At 39.1% G+C, this 25,785-nt stretch overlaps 1 protein-coding gene across 2 annotated transcripts in view; it reads right to left on the bottom strand.

Annotated features, from left to right (window-relative positions):
• LOC142135572 (mitogen-activated protein kinase-binding protein 1-like) overlaps positions 1-25,785 on the bottom strand; it is a 114,856-nt gene that overhangs the window by 70,163 nt on the left and 18,908 nt on the right. For both annotated transcript variants that reach the window (XM_075194610.1, XM_075194611.1), the window contains exon 3: positions 806-897. In XM_075194610.1, coding sequence (XP_075050711.1) covers positions 806-897 — 92 coding nt within the window. The remainder of the gene's footprint in view (positions 1-805; positions 898-25,785) is intronic.

Below are 25,785 nucleotides of genomic sequence, written 5' to 3'. Positions count from 1 at the left end.
GTCACTACACGGAAGGAGGGAGGGGTATGTACAAAGGGTTACAAATATATAAGAAACCTTGTATCATCAATGCAAAGGAATGTTATATAGGAGTTGCAAAGCTTCTACAAAAACCTTAGAGAGCAATTTAGTAACCAATCCAATTTCACAAACTGTTAAGACAATCACCATGTTTCAAAATCAGAAATGGGAAATGATTTTAGAGATAAATACCTATCTGGTCTCTTTTCCCTTCTCCAATACTACCCAGCATTTCCCCTTCACTTAATAGAAAAACAGAATATTATGTATACTTTCAGAGCAGCATAGTGTGCACAATATTAGGTTTGTAAAGAATAGACACTGAGGGGCATATTCAATTGTTGGCGGTTTCTGCCGCGGAAAAAGTATTACCGTTATTACGGTAATACTAAGCCGGTTTTCAGCTCGAATCCAGCGAGAAAAGTACCGTAATAACGGTAGTTACTTCAGGCAGTAACACCAACAATTGAATATGCCCCATAGTATTCTGGGGTTGTCCCCATGGGGACCATTTTGGTTTATACCTTTGACATGCTTCATTTTTTAAATTGCAAAGGTTTCCTCTTGTTGACATTTTATTAAAGAAGAGAGCCCTTTATGAGAGAGACAGACCCTACTGGTAACTTCTAACTGTATTAACCTAAATTAGTTATGAAAGTAATTAGTGCGACACATTAAAAATGCAAGAACATAGAACATTGCTGTTTTCACCTCTCTGACAAAGTACTACACACTCTGCTGTACAAAACACCCTATGAATTGACAAAAATAAAAATCAACTTACCCAGCTGGATATGCGACAAGACCAGTCTTTGGGTCACAGGATAGACCTCTTCCAGCAGACACTGTGATGCCCAGGACCTTCTCCAATGTCACCTGTTGGAGACAAATCAAAGCTATAAACTCTGCACACAGGTAGGCTCTGGCTATATGTTAACTACGGTATGCAGACAGAACACAGTGCAGAATACACGCATGCATATATGCAATATCAACAAGTCCCATCAGAATACATGAGCACGAACACTCTACAGGTACTCCTCACTTAACAACCTACCCATTTAATGACCACTCGGAGTTACGACCAGGTTCTCCCTGGGTCCTCATTGTTATAATTGCTGCTGTTTGTAGAGCTTTACTGTACACATGTTTATTTTCTATTATGCAGTGTTATGCAATGTAAAGCAAACAAAATACAGTTTTCTTTAGTCTATTTCTTCATTCAGAATCAATAAAAATGATTACAATACATGTAGGTGCATATAACAGTACTGTACTCACTTAGCGACCAATACGCTTAACGACCTAGTCGTAAGAACTCGGTCGTTAAGTGAGGAATACCTGTATAATAGTTGTAAATTGTTTTAATAATCAAAAATATATGCAAAAAAATTCTTATTTAAAAACACATGAAATAGAGGAAGTTCTTAATGTGTACTGTACATAAAATGCATTTTTATAGTTCCTCTTACTTACAGACATGTGTTCTGGCATACGTGTAGTCATCACTATCACCTGCCCTGTAGCTGGTGCAAGTGATCTAGCTAAAAACATGTGCTCTCGATCTCAGCATGCCCTTACTGTACATTATATATGTGCATCCACCCCTTAAAGTCAGAGGCAGTTAGAAATCTAATTTGCGTTTGGACATGAATAGGAGCAATTGTATTTCCTGGCGAAAACTCAGTTTGAGCACAGGCAGAGTAATTTCACGCAAGAAACGGTACGCAACGGGATTTATGTCTAAAGATGAATCGGGTTCATAGTATTTCCAATACAATTTTTGCTCATATTGCCATGTTCAAACAAAATCTGTTACTATAGCTCATTGCTACACAACTAGTATGTCTGGATTATTATAAGGCTGGCTGTGCCACAAAAGACCTTCAGTAATAGGAGGAAACTTACTTAAGTTGAAAATGTACCACAGGACTGTGTGTGAACTATACTTTAATAGTAAAAGCAAATAAGTTAGCTATAATTCCCTTAGGACATCAAACAGAGGATTTATTAAACTTTCTGGATTTATTACAATATTTTGACATTCATGCTATGAATGTGTCATTTGTATAGCAGGTGTGCCTACATCAAAGCGGTTGGAAACCAATGCTGTAGCTTGTATAATTGTGGGTTTAATTAACTGTAAACAAACAGACTTACTCTATGGGCATATTTAATTTCCGTGTCTTCCTAAAGAAAAACGCGGGGCGCAAATTACCGTTCATAAAGGTAATTTTAACAGATTTTTGCCGACTACTCAGAGAGCTGCAAGTACACGTGAGCGTTGAAATTACTGTACCAACAGTAATTATGCACATCTATTACCGTAGTAAATAACAGTGCGCGCCCTGTGTTGATCTAAAGAACAACTCAGGGAATTTAATTCCCCCCTATGTGTTATACTAGAGGTCTCAAGCTAATTGATGCTTTCTATAGGCCTTGTGTTTGAGAAATATTACAAATTAAAACTGGCACAAATCAACTTTTTTTTTTATATAGCGCCAGCAAATTCTGTAGCGCTTTACAATTGGTGAGAAACGGAGCAATAGACAATACGGGGTAATATAAAAAGTGGTGAGAAGGCCCTGCTCACAAGGTTACAATCTATGGGAGCAATGCGCTCAGATCCACCCACAGTGGTTCTTAATCACTGAGGAGAAAAATGTTTTTTGGAATTGACCCATTGTGGTTTTTAAGCCCTATAATTTGGGGTCAGCTGGTGTTTGAGTATTTAAGGCTGTTGGCGAGATAAACGTTTGGTGACAAATCATAAATCCCTGTTCTGCTTTGGAGTCATAGTGGAGCTTGACGCTGAGAAGCTAGTGAGTACCGAAGATGTCCTTCATTGTACCTAATTTACTAAGAGCCTGTGAATTTCTGGTGCAGATGTTGGATACCAGCAATTGGAAGCATAGAGAATTATTAAAATATGATGCCCCCCCCCCCCTACCATTACAATGGCTTTTATTAAATCCACACTAAAAGCTGTGCACTTCAAAAATAATTTGAATGGGAGAGGGACCCAGGCATTTGGTAATCTCAATGCAATGTTTGCCCTTAGCTGTTTATAACTCAACCAGGAGCAATTTTTATTATCCTTTTATGTATATACATTCTATTTTCATGCTGTATGTATTTTCCTTGTAATATTAGGGATTTATTTAGATATTTCTGCCTAAGTGAACTTACAATATCTTCTTTTTTGGGGATGATTCAATTAGGTAATTCCCAATTTTTGTGAAAAAGGTACCCACAAAAACAAAGTTTGTTTTAAATCATATTATTTCTATGTTTTTCACATGCACGTTTGTGAGTGTTATTGTCTGGTCCAGCTAGCAGTCCCATTATAATGTCTATTCTACTACTTGTTTTGTTGTAGGTTAAATACATGTTTGGTTATAAGCCCTTACAATAAGTAATATCTATTGAAGATAATGCAGCTCAAGCCACAAAAGTCACACATAGCTGCCAATGGGCATATTTCTGAATATTTCTCAGCTTATGTCAAGCATCCACTGTACATGAAGAGCTTTAATATTGTGTGTTTGAACTTAGAACACACTGGACTTGTTTATACCAGTGAGATTTATCGTGTTTGTGAGAGAAAAGATTCCCTTGAAATCCTATCAGCTCATCTTTGGACACATTCCAAAATAACTACACCCCATGTTTTTACTTGGTATCCAAGCAGAAATAATTATACTCACCTTGGAACCGATTTAGTAATTTCAATGTTTTGTGGAAGGTACTAGGAACATTCCAAACCATGAAAAGAAATATCCCCACCAATATATTTTCTTGGTCCGACTGGTGTGTGTGTGTGTGTGTTTATGCTACAAAATCCATGTACACATTTTCAGTAAAATAACAAACGTGAAATATGCAGTTGCCAACATTTTAAAAATTAGAACACAGCCGCCAACAAGAACTAAGGGTGATGTAACAGGCATTTAGCAGATAGCAACTTTACTACATTCCAAGTGTTAAGGTAGAGAATCTTAAAAGAATTTGGACTCTTGTAGCGAGTATATTTATCTATACTTGCTGTATTTTACCAATCTAACAAGACTGCAATACCTTGTATTTCAACAGATTAAAGCTCTCAAACGGTTACATAGAGATGGTGGGGTAAACACACAAAAGACTACTGTAACCATATGAACCAGATTCCGTCTTCCCCAGTGTATTTAAAAAAAAAAAAAAAAAAACATCTGATGGTTGCTATAAGGTGTAGTAAGAGCCTCCTCTGCACCAGGAGGCCAATTCTGTCAGCTGAACCAAGATTCATTAGAATACTGTTCATGAAGTTATTAAGAACCCTTGACAACACACATTGTGGTGATCCGTACAACTGCAGAGTACAAAGTAGCATTTTCAAAGGGTAGTGTTACATTGTCTGTACAGTTCATTTAAATCCCATATGGCTGGCTCCACCAGCACATGCAAACGGAAATATGTAGCTGACACATAGGAAAACAAATACTTTACTGGAAGAATAGAAATAATTTTGCCGACTAAGGAATCCCTTTGCATTTGCTCAGCTTTTGGCAAAAAAAAACAATATATGGGAATTTGATCTCCAGCTGTGCAGATTCCATAAACAGCTGCATTGATCCTTATCTTCCTCCAGAATATACACTTTGACCCCTGCACTGTGAATTTACTACCAGTTTTGGTCACAATCATCGCGTGTGGGGGTGCGTGCGGCCAATCATATTAGGCAGCGCTTACAGACAAATTATTCACATCAGTCCCAAATGGAGCGTACATTCTAAATGTCTATCACAAACGGGTCCTTTTTATCTGAATCCAATTAAGCAGGGTATTTTTATTATCCTTTATTTATAGGGCACCACACTGCAGAACAATTCACGACACAATTATGACTAGCCATACAGAGCAATATGGTGCAAGGGGTATCACAATCCACTCACTAGAGAAAGGAGGAGAGGTTGGGGAATGAATCACAGCTGAACCTGAGCCCGAGCAAGGAATGTGAAATAAAGACTGAGCATCCACAGGAAACACACAAACATGGGGAGAACATATAAATGTCACACAGAACAGGCCCTGGCCGGAAAAGAACTCCTAACCCCAGCACAGAGGGGTTAACCCCTAACCACTCTGCTGCCCATTTATATTTACATGCCACTATCTTTTTATACAGGCTTAAAGTACATGGTGCAAGTAATGATTGGTACAGATCTCAATAGATACTTTCCCCATGATATTATATTTTGGGATATGACATTCTTTTCAATTACTTGAAAATTATACTGCAGTTAATCTCTGACAGGATGGAGCTCCTATGTCACCCCATCTGTTATTGCTGGGAACCAGCTGGGCTTACTGTGTTACCATTCCCTTTCTTTATTCCAAATGCGCCCTCCAACTGCAGTAGGAGAGGCTTAAGCTGCTGCCAACACTGGACTCTTTACCAGCATCCAGAAGTGGGTTCCTTCAGGGTAACTGTTGCCGCTAGTGTACCCTGTTGCTGGTGTACCTGGGCCGATACCCCTGATCTCTTTCTATGGATCTAGTTTGCTGTGGATCCCCCTGGCCTGTCATACTGGCCAGAGATGCTGAATACTTCCCCCCCCCCCCCCCCCCCGTCCAAAAACTTCCAGGAAGAGGGGGGGCTCAGCCCACTCTCCTCCCCTGGTGCCTGTCTGACTGACTGGGGCAAGAGATTTAGCCTTTAAATCTCCCGCCCAAAGTTACTTCCAGGGACTCTGCTTCAGGGTCTGGCTCTCCCTCCTGGCTAAAAATAGTACCAGAGAGGGAGAGACCAGTCCCGGGGCAGCAGCCCCTGCCTCTCAATAGTTGATGATCTTTGAGCTCCAGTTAGGGACTTCGCTTCCTGGGGAATGGATTGGAGCATAAGCTCTTATTTGTTGGTCACAGGATTACAGCCGGTAATAGTTGCAGGCAGAAACTTCAAGCAGTGATGTTCTATTGCTCAAGAGCCCTGACAGGGACTTTTACATGCTAGTTTGAGGTACTAGCGAGTCTCCAGAAGTTACAGATGGAATTATACATTACATGGTCAAACAGAGCTCTTTGTATACAGTATCTGACTCGTATGTAGGCAGGGGGTAAACCAGCCCATTTTCCTCGCTGGGACCATAACATCTGAGATACTACATCAGATATTTAACATCCGGATGTGATATATTCTCTAGACTTTGAGTTAACACAATTTTAAGTTATCAAAATTTACATCAATCCGATTTCCTCAATCCATGCTGTCTACATTGTAGAGACAGGTTCTAAGATAGACAATGAAAAACTACACAGGAAAAATAAAGGTAACAACCTCCTGCTGTGCCTTCAGACTAAAAAAAGTATGTTGGCCAGAAAGGTCTTGTGAAGATACTGGGTATATCTGGCCCAGTGCTACCTAGTACCTTCTAAGATTCGTATGGTCACTCAGGCAAAATGCAGTTATAAAAATACAACAGTATATTTATTGTCATACAAACAACACTAGAATATTATATACACACAGTAAATAAATGCCAGGCAGATTTACTACATCATCTGTCCCTTACCCCAATAACTTAAGGAGATATAGTCACCTGCTGTCCAGACTTCATGACCCATGGATCCCTCTCAGCTGCATATATAGACTAGAGTTAGAAAACGACAATTCAAAACTCCATCTTGCACCTTCCTGAATGAAATCCAAGCATGACCACCCTTCCCCCTTGGAGTTGTTCCTTATATCCCAGGTCTAATTTCCAGTCTTTCCCCTCCCTGGGCAAACCCCTGGGTCTATTCTTCTTAACCATTGGTCAGTGCAATACTAGGGGGTTTGGACAGGGCAGTGAAGATGAGATGTCCTTCCAGAGAACCTCCCCTGTTAGATGGCCTGTCTGGACTAGCCTGGTGAGAACAATGGACACTAATTAGTTTTTCTACTCCAGCACTTGGCAACCTGATCCCTACCCACAATCCCCCTGGCTTCAGCTTAAGGACAATGAATAGCAACCTTACTTCAAGTTATCAATATACAATAAACAATATACATATGTACACTGAATTACAATGTCCCCTTAGCCACATGTTATTGGACAATGCAGTTGTAGTCTGGTGAGCTGGGGAACAAACAGCATGGGCTATAAAAAGTACTATAATCCACATTATGTGAGAAATGAGACATGCTCACAGGGTTATCAAACTCATTTCGTCACAGGTCTAAATAACTTAATTGCCATGTGATTAACCTGCCTTTTGAAGTTAACACAACAAAACCAAAATTTCATCCCCTGGCATACCGTCTCAAACCAATTTCCTATACAGAAATATAACACAATATAAAAAAAAAAAATCAATACAGTTGCAGTGATATAAATTGGCACCTGCACTACGAATTGAAATAAATTTCTACAATAAGTTGTTTCTATGCGATCCAGTCACACTCTACAAAACTGATAATGAAGTATTTTGGGTTTCTTGTCCTTAAAAGAGATCAGAAATATAAAGAGGTTTAGTATGTGTGTTAGAGAATTGTGTTGCAGTATAGGACAGATCTTTTTTTACACACACATTATACAAACAAATTATATCAATTATAATTTCTACAGAAAATAAATGCACTCCAACAAAGCAATGTGATGCAGAGTCATAGATGGGGGAGAGTGCAGTAATGAGTTCTGAATCTAGGTCATTCCAATTAGAGCAATGAGCATTCTTTTGGTCCAGTTTATTGGGGTTTTTTTCCCCCCAAAATATGTTTTTTTATTGTGGACCAGATCAATACATCATAAATGAACAGTACAATGAAGGAATATAGTAGCAATCAGTATAATACATTAAAGTATTTCTGCTAAAAAGAGACACACCAAGTCATTTATGAAAACAATGGTATCCAAAGTGGTATGGATGTTACGAGTGATAAAGATTCACATTTTTTAAATTTTTATATATAAAACGTTTCTTATCTAAACATATGGTTGTATTCATGCTGATATGCAATGAAATGCGAGAGAAGTAATTTAGTAGACTTTAAAAACAACAAAGGATATAAGCCTGTGATGGGCCTTTGGTTTATACATGGCCTACGTTTCTTATGGTGTTATGTGCATCTTACAGCTGCCAGCTGTAAGATGCACATAACACCAGTGAGTTTTTATTGTTAATGCATCTAACACAACACAGATTTACAACAATAGAAATGAATACAAAAACCAAGATCATAATGAATGCCAATTATCAAGTATTTGTACAGCAATGAGAAGCCTTACATACATGGGACACTATACCTATCCAACAAGACCTGACCACTACAAGATAGCACAAATTTACTTATTTAAATGTATGTTTCTAACAAAGCCCCAAAGGGCAGAACAGGAGTACAGAACAAGAGGGAGAGGAGAAAACAACGTTCTCCAACAAGTACCAGAATCCTAACAAGGATGACTTAAAAGAACAAAAGAACAAGAAATAGCATAAAGCGGGGCATCCAGTCCGTCCCGTCCCCCCATATTGGATTCATAGAAAAGCATTTAACGCAAGTACACAAATCCCATTTGCTCTTCCATCTATGGGGATACTGGAGACATCCCAAAGGGAGGAAACTCGCAGAGCACAGCACCTTACATACAGAACAGGTTTCTTTGGATGCATATACTGAAGACCAGGTGGTCACATGGCACAGCTGTTCAGCAGAGGCACCCACCAATCTAGTAGAATGCACCCACACAATTTTCAGGGACAGGTTGTCCCGGCCAAATGTAAACCGAACAAACTACCAAAGTAATCCACCTCCTGTGGCAAGCCTCCATTGTGAACGTAGTAAAGGACCCATTCAATGTAAATCCTTGTTCTACCCACATAGGTCCTCAAGGACATTTAAATAAGGAGAGCATTTAACACATGCCATTTGCTATACTACAAAATGTATTCATACTCTCCTCTGGAAAATGCAACTCCTCAAATGAAAAGTAGATACTTTACTTTCCTGCAAAGCCTCACAAGTCACATACCTGACATTTAGTGCTTATTCTCTTCTTGGGTAGGGGGAACCAAAACACTTTTCTTCATATTCCTTTATAGTCCTCACATCCCAGTCCTACTAAACAGGACTTATGCAGCTAAGCATTCACCTAACACATATCAGCACTAGCAAGTGAGACCATACAGCAAGAGATTGTGAGGTCAGACATTTCAGAAAATGTTAAAGCATAGGTGGCCATTTATTTGATGGGACCAATTAAACTAGATTGTGGGAAGGTCTTTAGTAATCTACAGGCAGCAAGAATACCACACTATATTCTATTCCCAAGCAAAGGTGCCTGTAGAACAGATGTACATCACCTTTACCATCTGATTAGGTGTCCAAGGCACCTGTTCAATCTGGACATACACAAACAGTGCCAAGCTAACAGCCTCTGGTACAAAATCTGAGTCACTAACAACCACTTTTTTTTTTTTTTTTTTTAGGTATCCTCCTGCCCATTTGTATTTTGCTCACTTTCTTCACTTGGTTACTCCCTTATATATATATATATATATATAGGAGACAGTCTGGTCCTGTATGCTTGCGGGGTGGTCACATTTACAAAGCCCTCTAACTAGGAGAATATATATATATATATATATATATATATATATATATATATATATATATATATATATATATATATATATATATATACACACATATATATATATACACACATATACATATACATATACATATACACACACACACACAGTATATTTTTTAAGAAGAGGGCATCCGTTCTACAAGTGCTTTGGGGTGTCTCATATTCCCCAGTGTGAAACAATAATTTATCTGGCTGCAAAAAGTCATATCTAGCAGCACTATCTATTGAATATTTTGCACTACAAGTGCTTTGGGCTCATTAAAATGGATTCAAAGCAGTCCACATATGAGCAGGATCAGCAAGCAGGTGCTGGCACCAGTCCTGATGGTAGTTTTCCCTGTACGTCAGCTGGTAAAGCCAATGTAAAAAGTACATAGTCTTTTTAAGTCAGGGGAAAAAAAAACAAAAATTAAAAAATGTAACCGTGTTAGAGAAAAAGAGCTGTAACTGATGAAAACTTCACTGCCGCTAAAAAAAAAAAAAATTGCCAACATGCCATTCTACACAAGTAGTGGCAAAGAAAGAATGAGGCCTTCGCCTTTCTCTTTTACTGCCAGATGTAAAAATGTTACTGAGCCTTCTTCTTGTAAGGTCACTCGTTAGCAAGCAAGACCAAGTAATTTGGATTCCAAAAGTGGTGCACAAGTACTGTTACGTGTGAAAGCCGAGCAGCAAGAAACAAGTAAGGCATTAGAGGAAAATATATGCTCAGAATTTGAAATGACACCAATCCCTGAGGAGAGTCCACCCACGAGTGGTATGTGCAATCGTGACCATTCTGATAGTGTACCCATACAGAAGGGCCGTTTCAGCATTTATGATGATGTGTGCCTGAACAGCCCGAGTGTAGCCAGTGATACACCAAGTGAGGATGACACTTTGGAATTAGAAGAGGATGAGGGGGAGATTTGGGTAGCCGACGAGGGCGCTGATGAGGATGCGGTTGATTGTGCAAGTCCTGCTACAGAAGCAGGCATGACATAGGTGGCAGACCACAAAAGTTTGACATCTGGGCTGGTTTGAAAGATTGTTACCAAAAAGGTGTGACCTTGCCCATAAAGCCATCCAATCCCAGTATTAACATGCAAAGGATGGTGGAGGATTATTTTCAAGAGGTAATTGATATGGAAATGTCAGACAGTCCCTTTCCTTACTGGGAAGAAAAGCAGGCCATTTGGAAACCCATGTACAAACTTGCTTTGCAATACCTAAGCTGCCCACCCTCCAGTGTGTACTCTGAACGAGTGTCCAGCACAGCCGGGAACCTAGTCAGTGATCGACGTAGGAGGTTACTTCCAAAAAATGTGGAGAAAATGATGTTCATAAAAATGAACTACATCTTCTATGAGGAAGGCCTTTACCATCAAATACATCCAAGCACTTACAGTTCTCTAATGGCGGATTCAAGCGGAGATGAATTGATAGTCTGTTATGATGAAGTACACACTGATGAGGGCGAGAATGATGCTGAAGATGATGACGATAACATCTTTTTAAAACTCTCTATATAAGTGTAGGGTGTAATCTACCCCCAAATAGGTAAGGGACTTGGAGCATTTCTATATCACGTGCAGTCTTGAAAGGCTGCTGTTTTGTCAATTTCACGATAAGGGTAGGATGTCATACACAGAGACACCAAACTGCCTTTCTCCATTTCCATTTATATTCTACAGTCTATACCGGCTGATTTGTTTTCTATTTTACTACTAGTGGAAAGGGGGTCTTAAATGGACAAAGGCAGTTTGGTGGCTGTCTGCATAGCCCCCCCCACCCCCCTCCACTTGTAGTTAAATAGAAAAGAAGCAGCCTGCATAGACTGAACAATATAAAAATAAATGGACAAAGGCAGTTTGGTTTCGGTCTGTTTATTTTTATATTGTTCAGTCTATGCAGGCTGCTTCTTTTCTATTTAACTACAAGTGGAGGGGGGGGGCTATGCAGACAGCCACCAAACTGCCTTTGTCCATTTCGTTTTATGTACTACAGTCTATGCAGGCCGCTTCTTTTCTATTTTACTACAAGTGGAGGGGGGCCTAGAGAGACGATGGCTGCATTGACAATAGGCAAAGATGGAGAGGAAGACAAATAGGTTTGTGTGTACAATTAAGGACAGCCTACCAGGGATTAAACTGTTTTTTTCATAATTCGCTTTAGAATTACCTTACTTATGCAAGAAACAGGTGGAGCACTAAATTAGGTTATTTTACCCCAAATAAAATTGGATTTTAAACAAAATTGCAAAACAAAACCAAACAAAACCAAAACACGCAAGGGCGGTTTTGGCAAAACACGAAGCGAATACAGATCCAAAACCAAAACACGGGGGGCAGTGACCATCTCTACTTCTGAGTGTAACAGAATGAGTCAATGACTTATACAGTCACCATAAGCAACATATAGGAATATTTTATCTCTGCAAGGAACCAATATAGCAGTCATTTCACATTTATAAAATACCATACCAGTATAGAACAAATACCATACTAGTTTGTGATGAACAGAGCACAGGGAGGAACTGAACACATTCGAAGAGTATCAAAGCTCTTGAAAAAAATGTTAGTGGTGGCAGGACCTTAGGTTTTATTTTGTGAGACACTGTTGGGGAGTTTTAGTTAATAAGCCATTCATAGGCAGACCGGCTGGTTTTGTTTCAACAATTTCACACATGCCCATGTGGGTCTGGTCATGACATGGAGTAAGTGTTCATCAACGGTGAACAGTCCACTTTAAGTACCATGGTCTTAAAAAGTATTTATGATTCTAGTATTTTTCCTATACATATTCCAAACAACAATTGATGTTAAAGTCACAAAACTGCTACAAAGATCGACTGCAAAAAAATTTGAAAAAAGAAAATATTTTGTTAAAAAGGCAAGTTTTTATTTCAACCCAGCACAGCGCTACTACGGTATGAAAACCAATTGGATATTTCCAAGAACACAGAACTCACTGCAAGTATGCACCTAGGGACCGTTTTTATGGCACTGTTCCACACATCAAAATACCTTTACCAAGCTACCTTCTTAACCCTTTCTAGTCAGACAGCCCACACTTAATGTTCCCCCTCACAGCCTAAACAAAAAAGCCCAGAATCTGCTATGACAATATTTTAGAAGATCTTTTCAGATATTATATTATACATTTAAGACCGTTGAAGACGATCATGCAGATGAGGTTTCAATTAGAGTAATCTTGCTTAGACCTTGACAGGGATCGAACAGGACGTCAGCTCTGTCCTGTTTATATTAAACAGCAGGGATAAACAGTTGTAGTAAACAAAAGCAAAAGCCCCCAAACCACGGTGGAATTATTTCAATGTGCTCCCTCCTGTCTGCAGTGTGCAATGACCTATATACATAACTCGTTGGCCCATCAATATGCTGCAGGCAGGATGAGCCAGAGAAGAGGATAAAATGTTTGATGATCACAATCGGCCATTTTCCCCACTACAGTTTACCAGACCAGAATCTCCTTAGAATGAGCAACGAATTAACAGTCACTAATCTCAAAAGGACTACAAAAGTGTATAATATACATACATATACATATATATATATATATATATATATATATATATATACACATACATACATATACACACACACACGTTATATGAAAAAGTACACCCTCTTTCACATCTATTTTTACATATCAGGATACAATTAACATTTCATATGTTCCACACGAAGTCCTAAAATTTTATTTATATGATCTCAGGCAACAAACACATTCTACAGTGCCATACATATATCAAAAGCACACAAAAAAAAAAAAAAAAAAAAACACAAAACACAACACTCTCATAGCACAGCCTTATTGCTTCAATAGCAATAAAGAAAGTAATTTGAGGAAGAAGCTGCTAATCAAGTGTACTTCATCATTTAAATCACCAAGTAGTGCTACCCCTATTTCATAGAAGCACAACCATTGGTAGTTTGGGCAGCAGCATTTGGGCCAACACCGTGCCACAGAGAAAGACATCTGAGTAATTTTCATTCACACATGACTATTGCAACGCCCTCTCTGGCGTTGTTATTCACCACTCCCCCTGACAATGCATGGCCCCGGCACTAGGACCCAGAGGAGATACGCCAGGAATGGTTACTTAGCAACACAAGGCTGGAATGAGTTTAACAGAAGTGTGGGCATAGTTGCCAATTCCGCTTATAACAAGCGGAATTGGGCTTGTTTTTTTCCCCCAGAGTTGCAGGGTTTTTCTGGTGGTCGCGGGTTGCGGATTTTTGGGCTTCACAACATTTTTATTTATTTTCAAAAAAAAAAACTTTATTTCCTTGTGTATAATAACGCTTTAGTCAGTGTAAGGACGCTGCTGGTCTCTAACGTGGGCGTGACCTCAGGTGTTGGTAGGTAAACTTCAGCGTTGGCTCCTCTTGGGGGAACCTGTCTGTGTTGTATGCAGTAGATATGGAGAGTATATATGCGACCAGACAGAACATGATGTGTGTAATTATAGTGTAAAGCTGGGGATATATTGTAGTGTACAGAGAAAACAAACCCCTAAAGTGCAGCTATAACTCCTGAATCTTCTTTAGTTACTGTAACTGCAGAACATGCTGCAGATCCCATTACTATTATTATCTTGATATTTGTATCATAAATAAAAAAAATATTTTTTGCTTTTTTGGACTCTTTAGGATTGTTTGGGCTTGTTTTTCATTTTATAGTTGGCAACCCATAGTGTGTGGTGAGAGTGACAGCCGGGGGACCTGGGGCAGAGGGGAGGAGGTCCCAGGAATCTCTGGCTGTCTGAGGAGTGGGTCATTGGCCTGCTGCCATGGTGGCCAAATTGCACAACAGAGAGAATACATGAGTGAAATGGGACAGATGAGGGAGAAATTACCTCAGAATGTGGTGGTATGATAGAGAGGAGAGCTCAGTCAGGGGGAATATACCACAGTATGGTGGAGATACACAGCATCTGAGTGAGTGAACCCACAGACACACCTGCTGGGAGCAGAGAGACAGTGTTGTGTATGTGGAAGAGACAACACTAGTATGCAAGTGTCAGAGCCCAAACATGTGAAAACACCCCCACAGAGACCAGAGCCAAGCGGTGTTACCCCCACAGAGGGGCGAGTTTAACACCACTGACAGTGAATTGATGTGCACAGAGGTACCACTTTAACCATCCTATTAAACATATATCCATTAAGAGCCATGCAGGGAGAGAAAGGGAGCAGTACAGGTTTACTTTATTGCAACTCTAAGAATGTGCTGGAATGAAAAAGTGCAAATAAATTTTTTTATTTTGCAATATAGAGATGTTCTGGTGCACATCGCACTGAACCAATAAATTACACTGTACTACCACGCAACACCTATGTCCACAAACAAAAAATATATATATTGCTAATGCTAGAGTATCTTTTCTGTATCCCTATTGAACAGTGTGGGGTCCATCCTTGAATCCTCACAGGTTACACCTTGCCATAGTATAATCTTACTGTGTAAAGTTATATATAAATCTATATATAGGAAAACAGATGTCAAATAAAGCCTTACAATGGGAACAGTGGTTCAGTGTGTGAAGTTAAAATAGTAGGATGAACAGAGAAAGTTATACATACCAAGTTCTGAACCAGTTACAAGGAAAAATGACAGACAATATTGACAAGAATTTAAGCCGAAACAGAGTAGTCCATATACTTTCTATTACAGCATTTACCAGAAGTTTACCCTGGCATCCAAACAAGTCACAAACCAGAGTGTTGTAAAGGGCAATAATTTGAAGTTTTCATTGTACAAGGATTGAAAGGGAAGGAATTCAATTAACCACGAGGTGCCGCACACTGCCGGCTAATATGGTACAAAATGCGTATGTGATATGTCTACACAGTCTGTTCCGGAGACACATCACCTCACTGAATTCACCCCCCATAAAATGTTGTATTTTTATGTGGTATAAGCAGTTGTATGAGGATCCCCACATCTGTGTTCTGCCTTCTTTGCAAAAAAAAAAAAAAAAAAAGTCTCCAGAGGCAGTAATGCCCTAAACATGCGCATTATCTGTTATTTGAGAGGGGCTGATTAGATTAGCGCAATGTTTGTACCTTGCCTTTGGCAAAACAGCTAAAAATGGCCTGTTAAATAAATCAAAGAATTGTTTGGCCTGGAATTCAAAAGGATTTTATATCAAAATGATTATTATGGTGATTTATTGCAATTCCCAGTCAAAAATCTCTAACATCATGAGGCATAGGATTATATTAGAGGATTATAATTTAAACTGTGTTTTTACTTGTCGGGTGCACTTTGCCAGTATGTTTGTGGTGTCACATGCAACAATAGCGTAATTGGGTGTGTTTTAATTAATTATGTTAACACCATTACCTAGGCCATTGCAACATCATGTTGGCAGTAACGTTTGAGAGTATAGTATAGTACACTCCCAAAAAGGTCAAAAGGTTTACAAGTTCAGGAAATATTCCAACCACATAAATTCTTCATTTCAGCATTCATCAGCTGAATTAATTAACTGCAGATTGATACTACGACTAGGCTCACTTTAGCAGTGCACCAACTCCCACAATTCGCACACAAAGCCAAAGTGGGTGCATTTCAATACAATGCGTATGTAGACATCAGAAGTTCTGTTAAAATGACTCTTAAGCTGGGTACACTACAGAAATTTCGACCAACTTTTTAAGCAGAGCGATTTTACATGCGATCGATGATCCGATCGCTCGGCCCATGGACTGCATACACACTAGCCTTGTTTAGGACGATATAGGGAAGAGCGGACGTCCCTTTAGCGACTTTTTACAGCCATGTTGTCGTGAGCAATGACTAATTTCGTACTCACTGTTGTGGATCGGTCGGAAGTTTATACACACTGCACAGCGGAAACGAGATTGGACCGAAAATATTAAACAGTACGACCAACCAAATGAGGCGACAATCGTCCATTTGGGAAGACTTTTGACCATCGTGTCACTGTACACACTGACCCGACTTTTGAACGAGCGGTCGTATGTCGGCTGATTGAGCCGATTATTGGACGAAAACAGTGTAGTGTGTTACCCAGCTTTAGGCAGGGCCATCAAACAACATTATGGGTCCCTGGGCAAAGCAGTGCACTGGGGCCCCTACCTACACAACCATATACATACATACTTTTCTTATTCTGTGTTTTCTGAATCTTCGCTGTCGCTTGCTTCTCGCGTTGTGGCTCCTTCGTGCTGCGCTCCTCAATGAAAATGCCATTCAGTGCAAGCGCAGCACGGAGGAGGGGAACAGGGAGGGAGCCGGATCGCCACCTGACCGCAAAAGGTACGTTTCGGGTTTTTTGCAGGATTTTTTATTTTAAAATTAAGAGCCCTGCCTATGGGGCCCCCGGGCACCTGCCCATCATGCCCAGTGAAAAAGACGGCCCTGCTCTTAGGGCACCAGGATCAAGATAAAAGGGGCCATTTACTGTGGTTGGAAGATGACTGCACAAACAGGCCAAAGACATGTACTCGAAAGCAGTGTAAGTGATCTATTGATTACCTTGAGGAACACTGTATACACTCACAGGATAGCCCAATCAGCACAGACCAGGGGTACACAACCTTTTTTTTGGTCCAAAGGATGCAGTGTTAGATTACTCCCCATTTCATGGGGAGACAAAAAAAAACCACAACCCACACCCTTAAAATTGCTTAAAACATGTAAAATATATACTAAAAGTAACTTATTTGCACAGTAAAAAATTCCCAGGTGGACAAAAGTGCTTGTACCGCCACAAAGCAATGGTGTGGCGCCAGAGAGGGCCATAGTGAGACTTGGTACAATGCCGCACAAATACAGATGGACCTGGAACAGAAATTCTACAGCAGTATTTCAGTCACAGGTCGGAAGTGCATTGTGTTAGGATGTATAACCGTGTAGGAGTACAAGCTCCAATAGAGATCTGCAGTTAACTTTCGACTGCATTTACCAACATGTACATTAAAGATCCAATACATTGCCATCAGATTATTCATTGGGCATGGGGAGTTCATTTTGCACCACATGCTGCCGCCATGTTGAGCCCACGGCCAGCATTAATCTTTAAATACTGAATAAAAACTTGTCCATTTGTCATGGCTGTTAGGAGAGCTTAGATAAAATTACCTTTATTAATTTGTTCCTTAACTTTCCCTACCAGCCTCTTGCTAGTGGTGCTTCAATTTTAAACAGGATGTGTAGCTTGTGCATTTTTTAATGTAAACTATTCTATATGCTGGGAAGTTGCTGGTGTGTATTATTGTCCCTACAGTTGTATAAAGTCCCATAACCCACCATATAACTACACCAGACTGGCATTCAGTCAGTCAATCTGAAGTAATGTCTCCATCACATTAGTCAAGTGTTTCTCCAAACTGTGCCATAATAGGAGATATTTATTTATTTTTTAACTGGGATCAAAACGTTCATATAAAAAAATTATACTGCAGTTATAGAATTAAAATATGATGGTTTGAACTTTTAGAATGGTGATGTAATTAGTGCACCACCTAAATAAAAGTCAAAGATTCAATATTATTGTTAAAACTGTACATCAAACATTACAAGATAAGAGACCACTAAAACGTTAGCTACAATGGTCACATGCCTTACACAATAGAACAGACTATTACTGCTGAATCCGTTCTGCCAGCCGAGAGTGTAACAAAATTCTCTCACCCCATGGGATTCTATTGTTCTAGACAGGAAGGGTTCTCCGAATCCCACCAGCCTACGTACAACATCCCAGCACTGGCACAGTGTTTCAGCCTGCATGAGCAGTTATTATATACCATGTTAAAGAGAAGCAAAGAAGATTTGTTCACACAAAGCTTAAGAATATTGTTTAAAGCCAAATATTTAACCCTCAAATTAAACAAACCCCACTAATTTCTATTTATTTATTAGCCCGAATACTGTATTGGGACTAGTGATGCTCAAACCAGCCACAAACCGTTTCTTGATCCGGTTTGTCAAATCAGTACAAACTTCCGAAAATGCAAACAAATTTTCAGATATTCTGGCAAAAACAATGAGGCTTTATCTGACCCTGTTAGGGTCTCTTAAACCTCGATTGAATAATCAACACATACAAGCTTAAATTGATACATTCATTTTTTCTTAATGTGAACCATGAACGTCTGGTGCAAAAGCGAATCGAAGTCTAGTGAAGCTTTTACCACCAACATGTTCGTGGCCATGAAACCGATGGAATTTGCAAGCATCTATTGACTAAACAATCATAAAACTCATTATTCTTTATTCACACTTAAATGTAAAACACTCATTTTATCATTTTTTTTCTTTTTGCTGTTGTATTAACTTTACTTTGTGCTCCAATTGCAGATCTGATAAAACAGTGGGCATGTACTACTATCTTCCATTTATAAAGCACTACTAACAACTTACGCAATGCTGAACATTGAGCTCAAGATGGAAACATACAGTGACATGAAACATAAGAAATATGTAGACAGCAATAGTCACTGTACAACAGTACTGAACATTTACAAACTATATAGTTATAGCACAGTAATTTTTGAAGCCTCTACTTCATGTATCAAGTATTTTGAAAGCCTGGAGATTGTTTTCTGTCACCCCGGTATACAAACCAAATAGATCATCAAATCCTCTTGTAAAGAGGAAGAACCCCTTTTATGAGCCGATCACCTGGGCCAAGGTCGATACAACATTACTGAAAGGCTAGTGACCACTCCCAGAATGGACGAGAGAGTCCTGAATTCCAGGTAGGTATCCCAGACATCCGGGAAAGCAGGCCATTCTCCCGCATTCTGCCCACTTCAGAGTACAATTTGCTGTGAATCACATAATTTTAGCCCTGTCTCCAAATTATTCAATCTCAGCATTGCAGTGAGGTTAAGGCTTGAATTATGGTTTTTTTCAGCACCATGCACACTTGGTACGTGCATATGACAGTTGGAAAGGTGTAAAGTATCGGCTTGTGAGATCAGATGATTCCAAGATTGTACTTTGGTAAACCTGTAGACTAAGTCTTTTGTTTCTCTTTAAGCAACAGCCTCTGTAAGGAGCTAAAAACGTCAGAACCAAGGCACCTCGAATATTAGAGGGCACCTTTTGTCGGTTTGACAAAAGGTGGCCAAAATACAAAAGGCAAAGTGTTAGCCGACTGTAGACTAGGTCTCCATTCCTGTGATATGCAAACAACCTGAGGTTGCCCCTTTCTTAGTCGGCATAGAACCGATACAAATCCAAAGTGATAATTTGTAGAGTCAGACCAACAACAGGAATTAAGCTTCCCAGTGTGAGTGAAAAACTGTTGACATCAGGGGAGCATGTACGTAGTCCCTGTCAAAGTTTTCCATTCAGTTGCTTCAAACAGCTGTTCCTGGCAACCTGCATTAACTTCAAATAAAAATGCAATCAGGAAAATACATTTATCTAACAAAAAGGATAGATTAAGACACTCAGAGGTAAAAAAAAGGGTTTTAACTGACCTGGCACAGAATAAGGAGGAAGCAACATAAATTGGCAATTTGATGAAATAAACCACAACGTATTAGTCCCATCCGTAACCCTCGGCAAAAACCTAGCTAACATTTTTGAGTGAGCATTGTCTCCATTTTTAACTGAACATCTCCAGAATGCAGATGTCCCAATGCATACACTCTGGGCCATTTTATTAGGTACACCTTACTAGTACTGGGTAGAACCCTTCCCCTCTCAGATCTGTCTGAATTGCGCGTAGCATGGATTCAGCAAGTTGCTGGAAACAGAGTCTGGTCCATGCCGACATGACAGCATTACACAGTTGCTGGAGATCTGTCTGCTGCACAGTCGCGGTGCAAGACTCCGGTTCCACCATATCCCAAAGGAGTTCTTTTGGATTGAGATCGGTTGACTGGTGGTCATCGGTATACACTGAAATCACAGTCTTACTGGTGGAACCAATTTGAGATGTGTGACATGGTATGTTATCCTTCTGGAACTAGCCATCAGTTGTAGGTAGACTGTGACCATAAAGGGATGCGCATGGTTAACAACAATACTTTGAGCACTGTTTAAATGCCACAGCCTGCCAATTGGTATTAAGGGGTCTATTGAGTGCCAAGAAAACATTCTCCACACTAATACATCAGTCCTAGTCGTTGACACAAGCCAAGATTGATCCATGTTTACCCAAATTCTGACCCTGCCATATGCATGTCATAACAAAAAGATTTGTAAGACCAGCAATGTTTTTCCACTCTTCAACTATCCATGATTGGAGGTCCTGTCCCACTGCAGCCTCAGTTTCCTGTTCTTAGCAACCATCAGTGGAACCTGGTGTGGTGTTCTGCTGCTGTAGCCCATTCACTTTAAGGTTTGACCTGCTTTGTATTCAGTGATGCTCTTCCGCATATCACTGTTGTAACTCATGGTTATTTGAGTTACTCTTGCCTTCCTTGAGATATTCAAACCCACTCCATCGGACACCAACAATCATTCCACGGTCAGTCACTTTGATCACATTTCTTCTGTCAGAATACCAGAATGATGATCAAAAACTGTACCTCTCGACCATGTATGCATGGTTTTACACAGAGTTGCTACAACATGATTGGCTGACTAGATACTTGCATTAACAAGCTGAGAAAGAGGGAGACATTATTGAGATCCCTGAGGTTTCTCCAAACAGTAGGACAAGTAACCTGGAAGTTAGTAGGTAGAACCAGTTCAGGCAATGTATCTGTCCTGCAGTATGTAATTGCGTCTCCCACCGTCTGACTATTAGATTAGTTGGAGGGTACACCATCACTATAAAGTAATTGTGGCTACTATTAACAATATGGAGCATAAGATTTAATTCTTGCAACATATAAAAAAAAGTCTCTCAACAGAGAATTCTTTAAAACAGTTACACCTCAAGCTCAGATGAGTTGTAAACTACATTGTAGTGTAGTTTACAATCACATCTGAAGTTGGGGTGTAACTGTTTTAAAGAGCTCTCTTTCTATAGTAGTCTTGTTACAAATCACCTACTGTTTGAATTAAACAATTTATATGCAGTTTAAACCCCTTAATACTACAAAATGATAAAGTTGGCACTTCATAAATAATAATACAATCTCTAATTTAATATATAATTGATATGTGTAAGATTTATATAAAACAAAAAAATCCTGTGGGTCTCAAATACACGCCATAGTTAAACACCCAAATATGGATGCAGCACAGTACAAAATTTGTTTATTTGTTGAAATAGGATCATGCAAGAACAGTCCAAGAAACAAGTTTTATTCTTTATATAGACAAAACAAGAAGGCATAGGATTACTAAACTTTACTTCTACACTACCAGCATACTGAGCTGTACATCAATGATTAACTGTTTATTTCAACTTTCCTCATAAGCAGTTTATCACATAAGTCACTTTTTGCGACAAAAAATAAAAAAATAAATATTAGAACTTTGGGGGGTTTTTTTTACCCCAGAGGCAATGTTGTACCTAAAATGGGGTATTTATGTAAACTGGGCAAATGTGACCCAATGTTTTGGCACTCTATTAAAAATAATGTAGAATATGAAAGAGGAGATGCAGCAAAGAACAAAAAAAAAATTATAAATATGGAAAAGTAATGAGGGTGTATGCTCCCATCTCACTGGGAGGCACCTAAATCCTCTGTGAAAATTGGCTTTCGGGATTAATGAGGGAATGTAGTCTAATTCTCTTTGCATTGTCCCGTTAAAGGCCAACACAATTGTACAGTAACTCTAGTTAGTGACACAAGCCTGCCTGTTACTATGGAAACAAAGCTTCTAAAAATGGAACAGGGTGGTTTTTAATATACTGTAATTAAATTAAATGTGAACACAACCCTCAGAATTTTGCTGGAGACAAGACAAGTGCTCAAATACCCAGTACAACCAAAAGGTAGAGAAACAGCAATAAAAATATTTTAAAAAAAAAAACCTGCATAACATTGCAAATAGTTAACAAAGACAGAACACACAGCATCACGTGATCCACCGACATAGAAGATGTTCTATTGCAAGATTACCCTTTCTAAAAAGGCACCAGTTTCTTGGAGAACACTGTTAGTTGGGGACAAACACAGTCTAAATACTAAACTTATAGTGAGGATGGCATAACTGGGCGCACTGTACTTCTGTTTTACTAGGCTCTCAAGAAAGTGACTTTCATGATAATAAAAAGGCAGAAAGAAAATGTCTCTGTAAATATATATTTAACACACAATGACAATAAAGAATGCTGCATATCACCCAGAAGGGAATTAAAAGCCAATATACCATCTGATCTATGGCTACTATACAAGTGAAAAGCTACATATTGATCTATATAACTTCAGCATATGAACTTAAAATACATCTTACATTTCTGGCTAACTTTCTGTACATTATAACAATGTATGATAGAGTGTGGCATACTTACTTTAACACATGTTTTCCTGGGAGCTGCCATATTGGCTTGTCAAAGCCAAATAGTAAAAGTTCTAAATAGACCAACAGTGACAAAGCGCTCCACCCATCCTCACCCAGGAACACAACTATGTGCTGCTGTAACTTCAATGGATATTTCTGAAACCTGTCTCTTTCGAGTTTTAAAAGCAGGTCTCTACTCGCTGTTGTGCAAACTTTTTCATTGCTCATGCTTTGATTACAGTAAGTATCCAGGACTGCCGCTGGAATACAAGTGCCTCTTTACAAACAAAGCCTGCCTAACATATTGATGATGACTCTAAGGGGTGGCTGACAAACTCCCCCAGTATTCCATAGAGTTTAAAGATCATGTGTGATGACTTTAATAATACTGGGAGTATCAGAGCATTAAGAGCTTTTAAAAGCTTTGCTAATCCGTCCAATTTCCGTTTCTCCAGGAAAAGCATCTTTCATGTACTTTAAATCGCTTTATACGGATTATTGGCAATCATTCGAAGGCAAGAAGGGAGAGTTAGCCCTTTAAATAAAGCAGTATTTAGATAAGATGACAAGCAGGCAAGGTGGTTCTAGGGAGAAGCTAAAAACCACATAATTCTTTGTTGTGGAGCTGCTCATGGCAGATCATTGGAACATGCTGAATCCAGAAAACAAGCAGCAGAGAAAAACAAAGCTTGTAACAAAAATGCAATTCAAACAAACTTTCATTTAGCAACAATGTCTTTTCACAGGTCACTTAGGAGTCTCACAACCCATTAGCATGCATACAATAAAGCAATTAACAGCATATTAGTCCAGATAAGCAGATAATTTGACATATGTACCAAATGTCTTTGCAAAAAAAAAAAAAAAAAAATTGTACTCGGCACAGAGAGATTAACTTTGCTGCCTCTCAATGCTGTAGCCTTGGGATGGAATCGGACCAACCATCTACATGACGGTTTTGTTTTCTCCGTGTGTTCGGTCGGTGTTGTCTGGGTGCTCATATTTCCCCCCACAGCACCAGCAGAGGTCAATTCATCTACCAGTATAACTAAATTGTACATTCACTATTAGTTTACAGGTGGTAGGGAAATTAGATTGTAAGCTTTACTGGGCAGGCACAGACTTAAAAACAGTTCTTGTGATATGTTAGCATTATATTTAGAAATATAGAAGACGAACAGCTATTCTTTTATAAACTAAACTATTTTACAACGCTACCCGGTCATTTAGGTCATCACCATCTGCAAAATATTGCTATAAAATGCAATTGTCAACAAAAATTTGCCAAGAAAACTCCTATCTGCAACTCCCCACCCATCTCTCCCTGTGCACTTGATCAACTGCGGACATGGGACTCACCTCATTTTCAATGACCACCTCTCATTCCCTCCTACAAGAATTCTCCAGTACCACTAACCACTTACGAAATTCCCTACTATACCCGATCAATCTCTCCCCAGCCTTCAAATCTTTAAAGGCTCTTTGAAAACAGACCACTTTAAAACTTCCACCTCTATCAACACAGGTAGGCACTAGTCAAGCAACACTCTGTTTTCACATCTGCGGTCTACCATGTATCCCCAGAGACATAAATGGGAACAGGAACCTCACTGGACTAATGATATTGTTTAGTCCGTTTTGTCCAATATTCAAAACACATGTGACATCATGCTAGCATCATGGCTGAACATATGCAAGGATTTTAGAAGGAAGAATAATTTACATGCAATGGAGTCATATCAGTGTGTGACTAGTGAGAACACATGGATAAGGCACCTACTATTAAACATACATAGATCTCTACACTACAATTCCAGTGTAAGTACCTACCCTATTGGCCAATATAAAATTGGACAACTTTGAAAGAATTGCGACCTTCTAATTCAAACCCCAAAATTCCAGTTCTCACCATGTTTTTACCCCAAGCTACACTTACTGCATGAGAAGAAATTAAATTCAAAATTAATTGAATTATGAATTAAATGCATGAAAATATTTCACACTTTTAAAGTTTTTGGGATTATTAAACAAACTAGAATATGACTTTTTTTTTGTTTTTTACAAGTATTTTTAAGATTACCTTAAATGTGGTTGCTAATAATTGACCTCTGCGTCTTTGAAAACACAGAGCAAAGCTAGAAAAAGTTTTAAGTCAAGTCTTTAGCATCAGAATTATTTTTCTTCGTGTGGCCAGCGGAAAAAAATAAAAAAAAAAAAATAAAAAAAATAATAATATTGATTGAGGATTCCCCCCCCCCCCCCAAAATTTCACATTTAAACAGCACAAAGTACCAGGCACCTGTGCCATCTCTATACTCTTCTAAAGACACCCTCTGCACTAGAAAGTCATAACACCGTTATCCACAAATAGACCATTACTATATGTACGGAATCAATTGACCGCGTTACTGCACTATTACCAGTAGTACAGTAATTTTAACGCGGATTTCTGCTCACAGATCTGCAGCGAAAATCAGTGTTGAAATTAGTGTACAAACGGTAATAATGCACACTATTACCATAGTAACGAAAATAGTGCGTTGGCCGCGTTACTCAATTGAATTCCCCCCCCATATGTTGCATTTATTCATTCTTTAGGGTGCTCACTCCGTAGCATGGTACATAAACTGCAATAATGAAGAAAGGACACTAGTTGTGAGAGGAGGCACTCCTACACAACGTAGTATATAACTCCTTAGACCAATAACTGGATGAACTTAAGTCCTAACTCATCATGAAAGAATCTAAAATGTTTCCATCTGTA

The sequence above is a fragment of the Mixophyes fleayi genome, unplaced genomic scaffold, assembly GCF_038048845.1.
Source record: "Mixophyes fleayi isolate aMixFle1 unplaced genomic scaffold, aMixFle1.hap1 Scaffold_78, whole genome shotgun sequence".
NCBI lineage: Eukaryota > Metazoa > Chordata > Amphibia > Anura > Limnodynastidae > Mixophyes > Mixophyes fleayi.
Note: the sequence above shows the minus strand (reverse complement) of the source record. Positions and strands in the feature narration are given on the sequence as shown.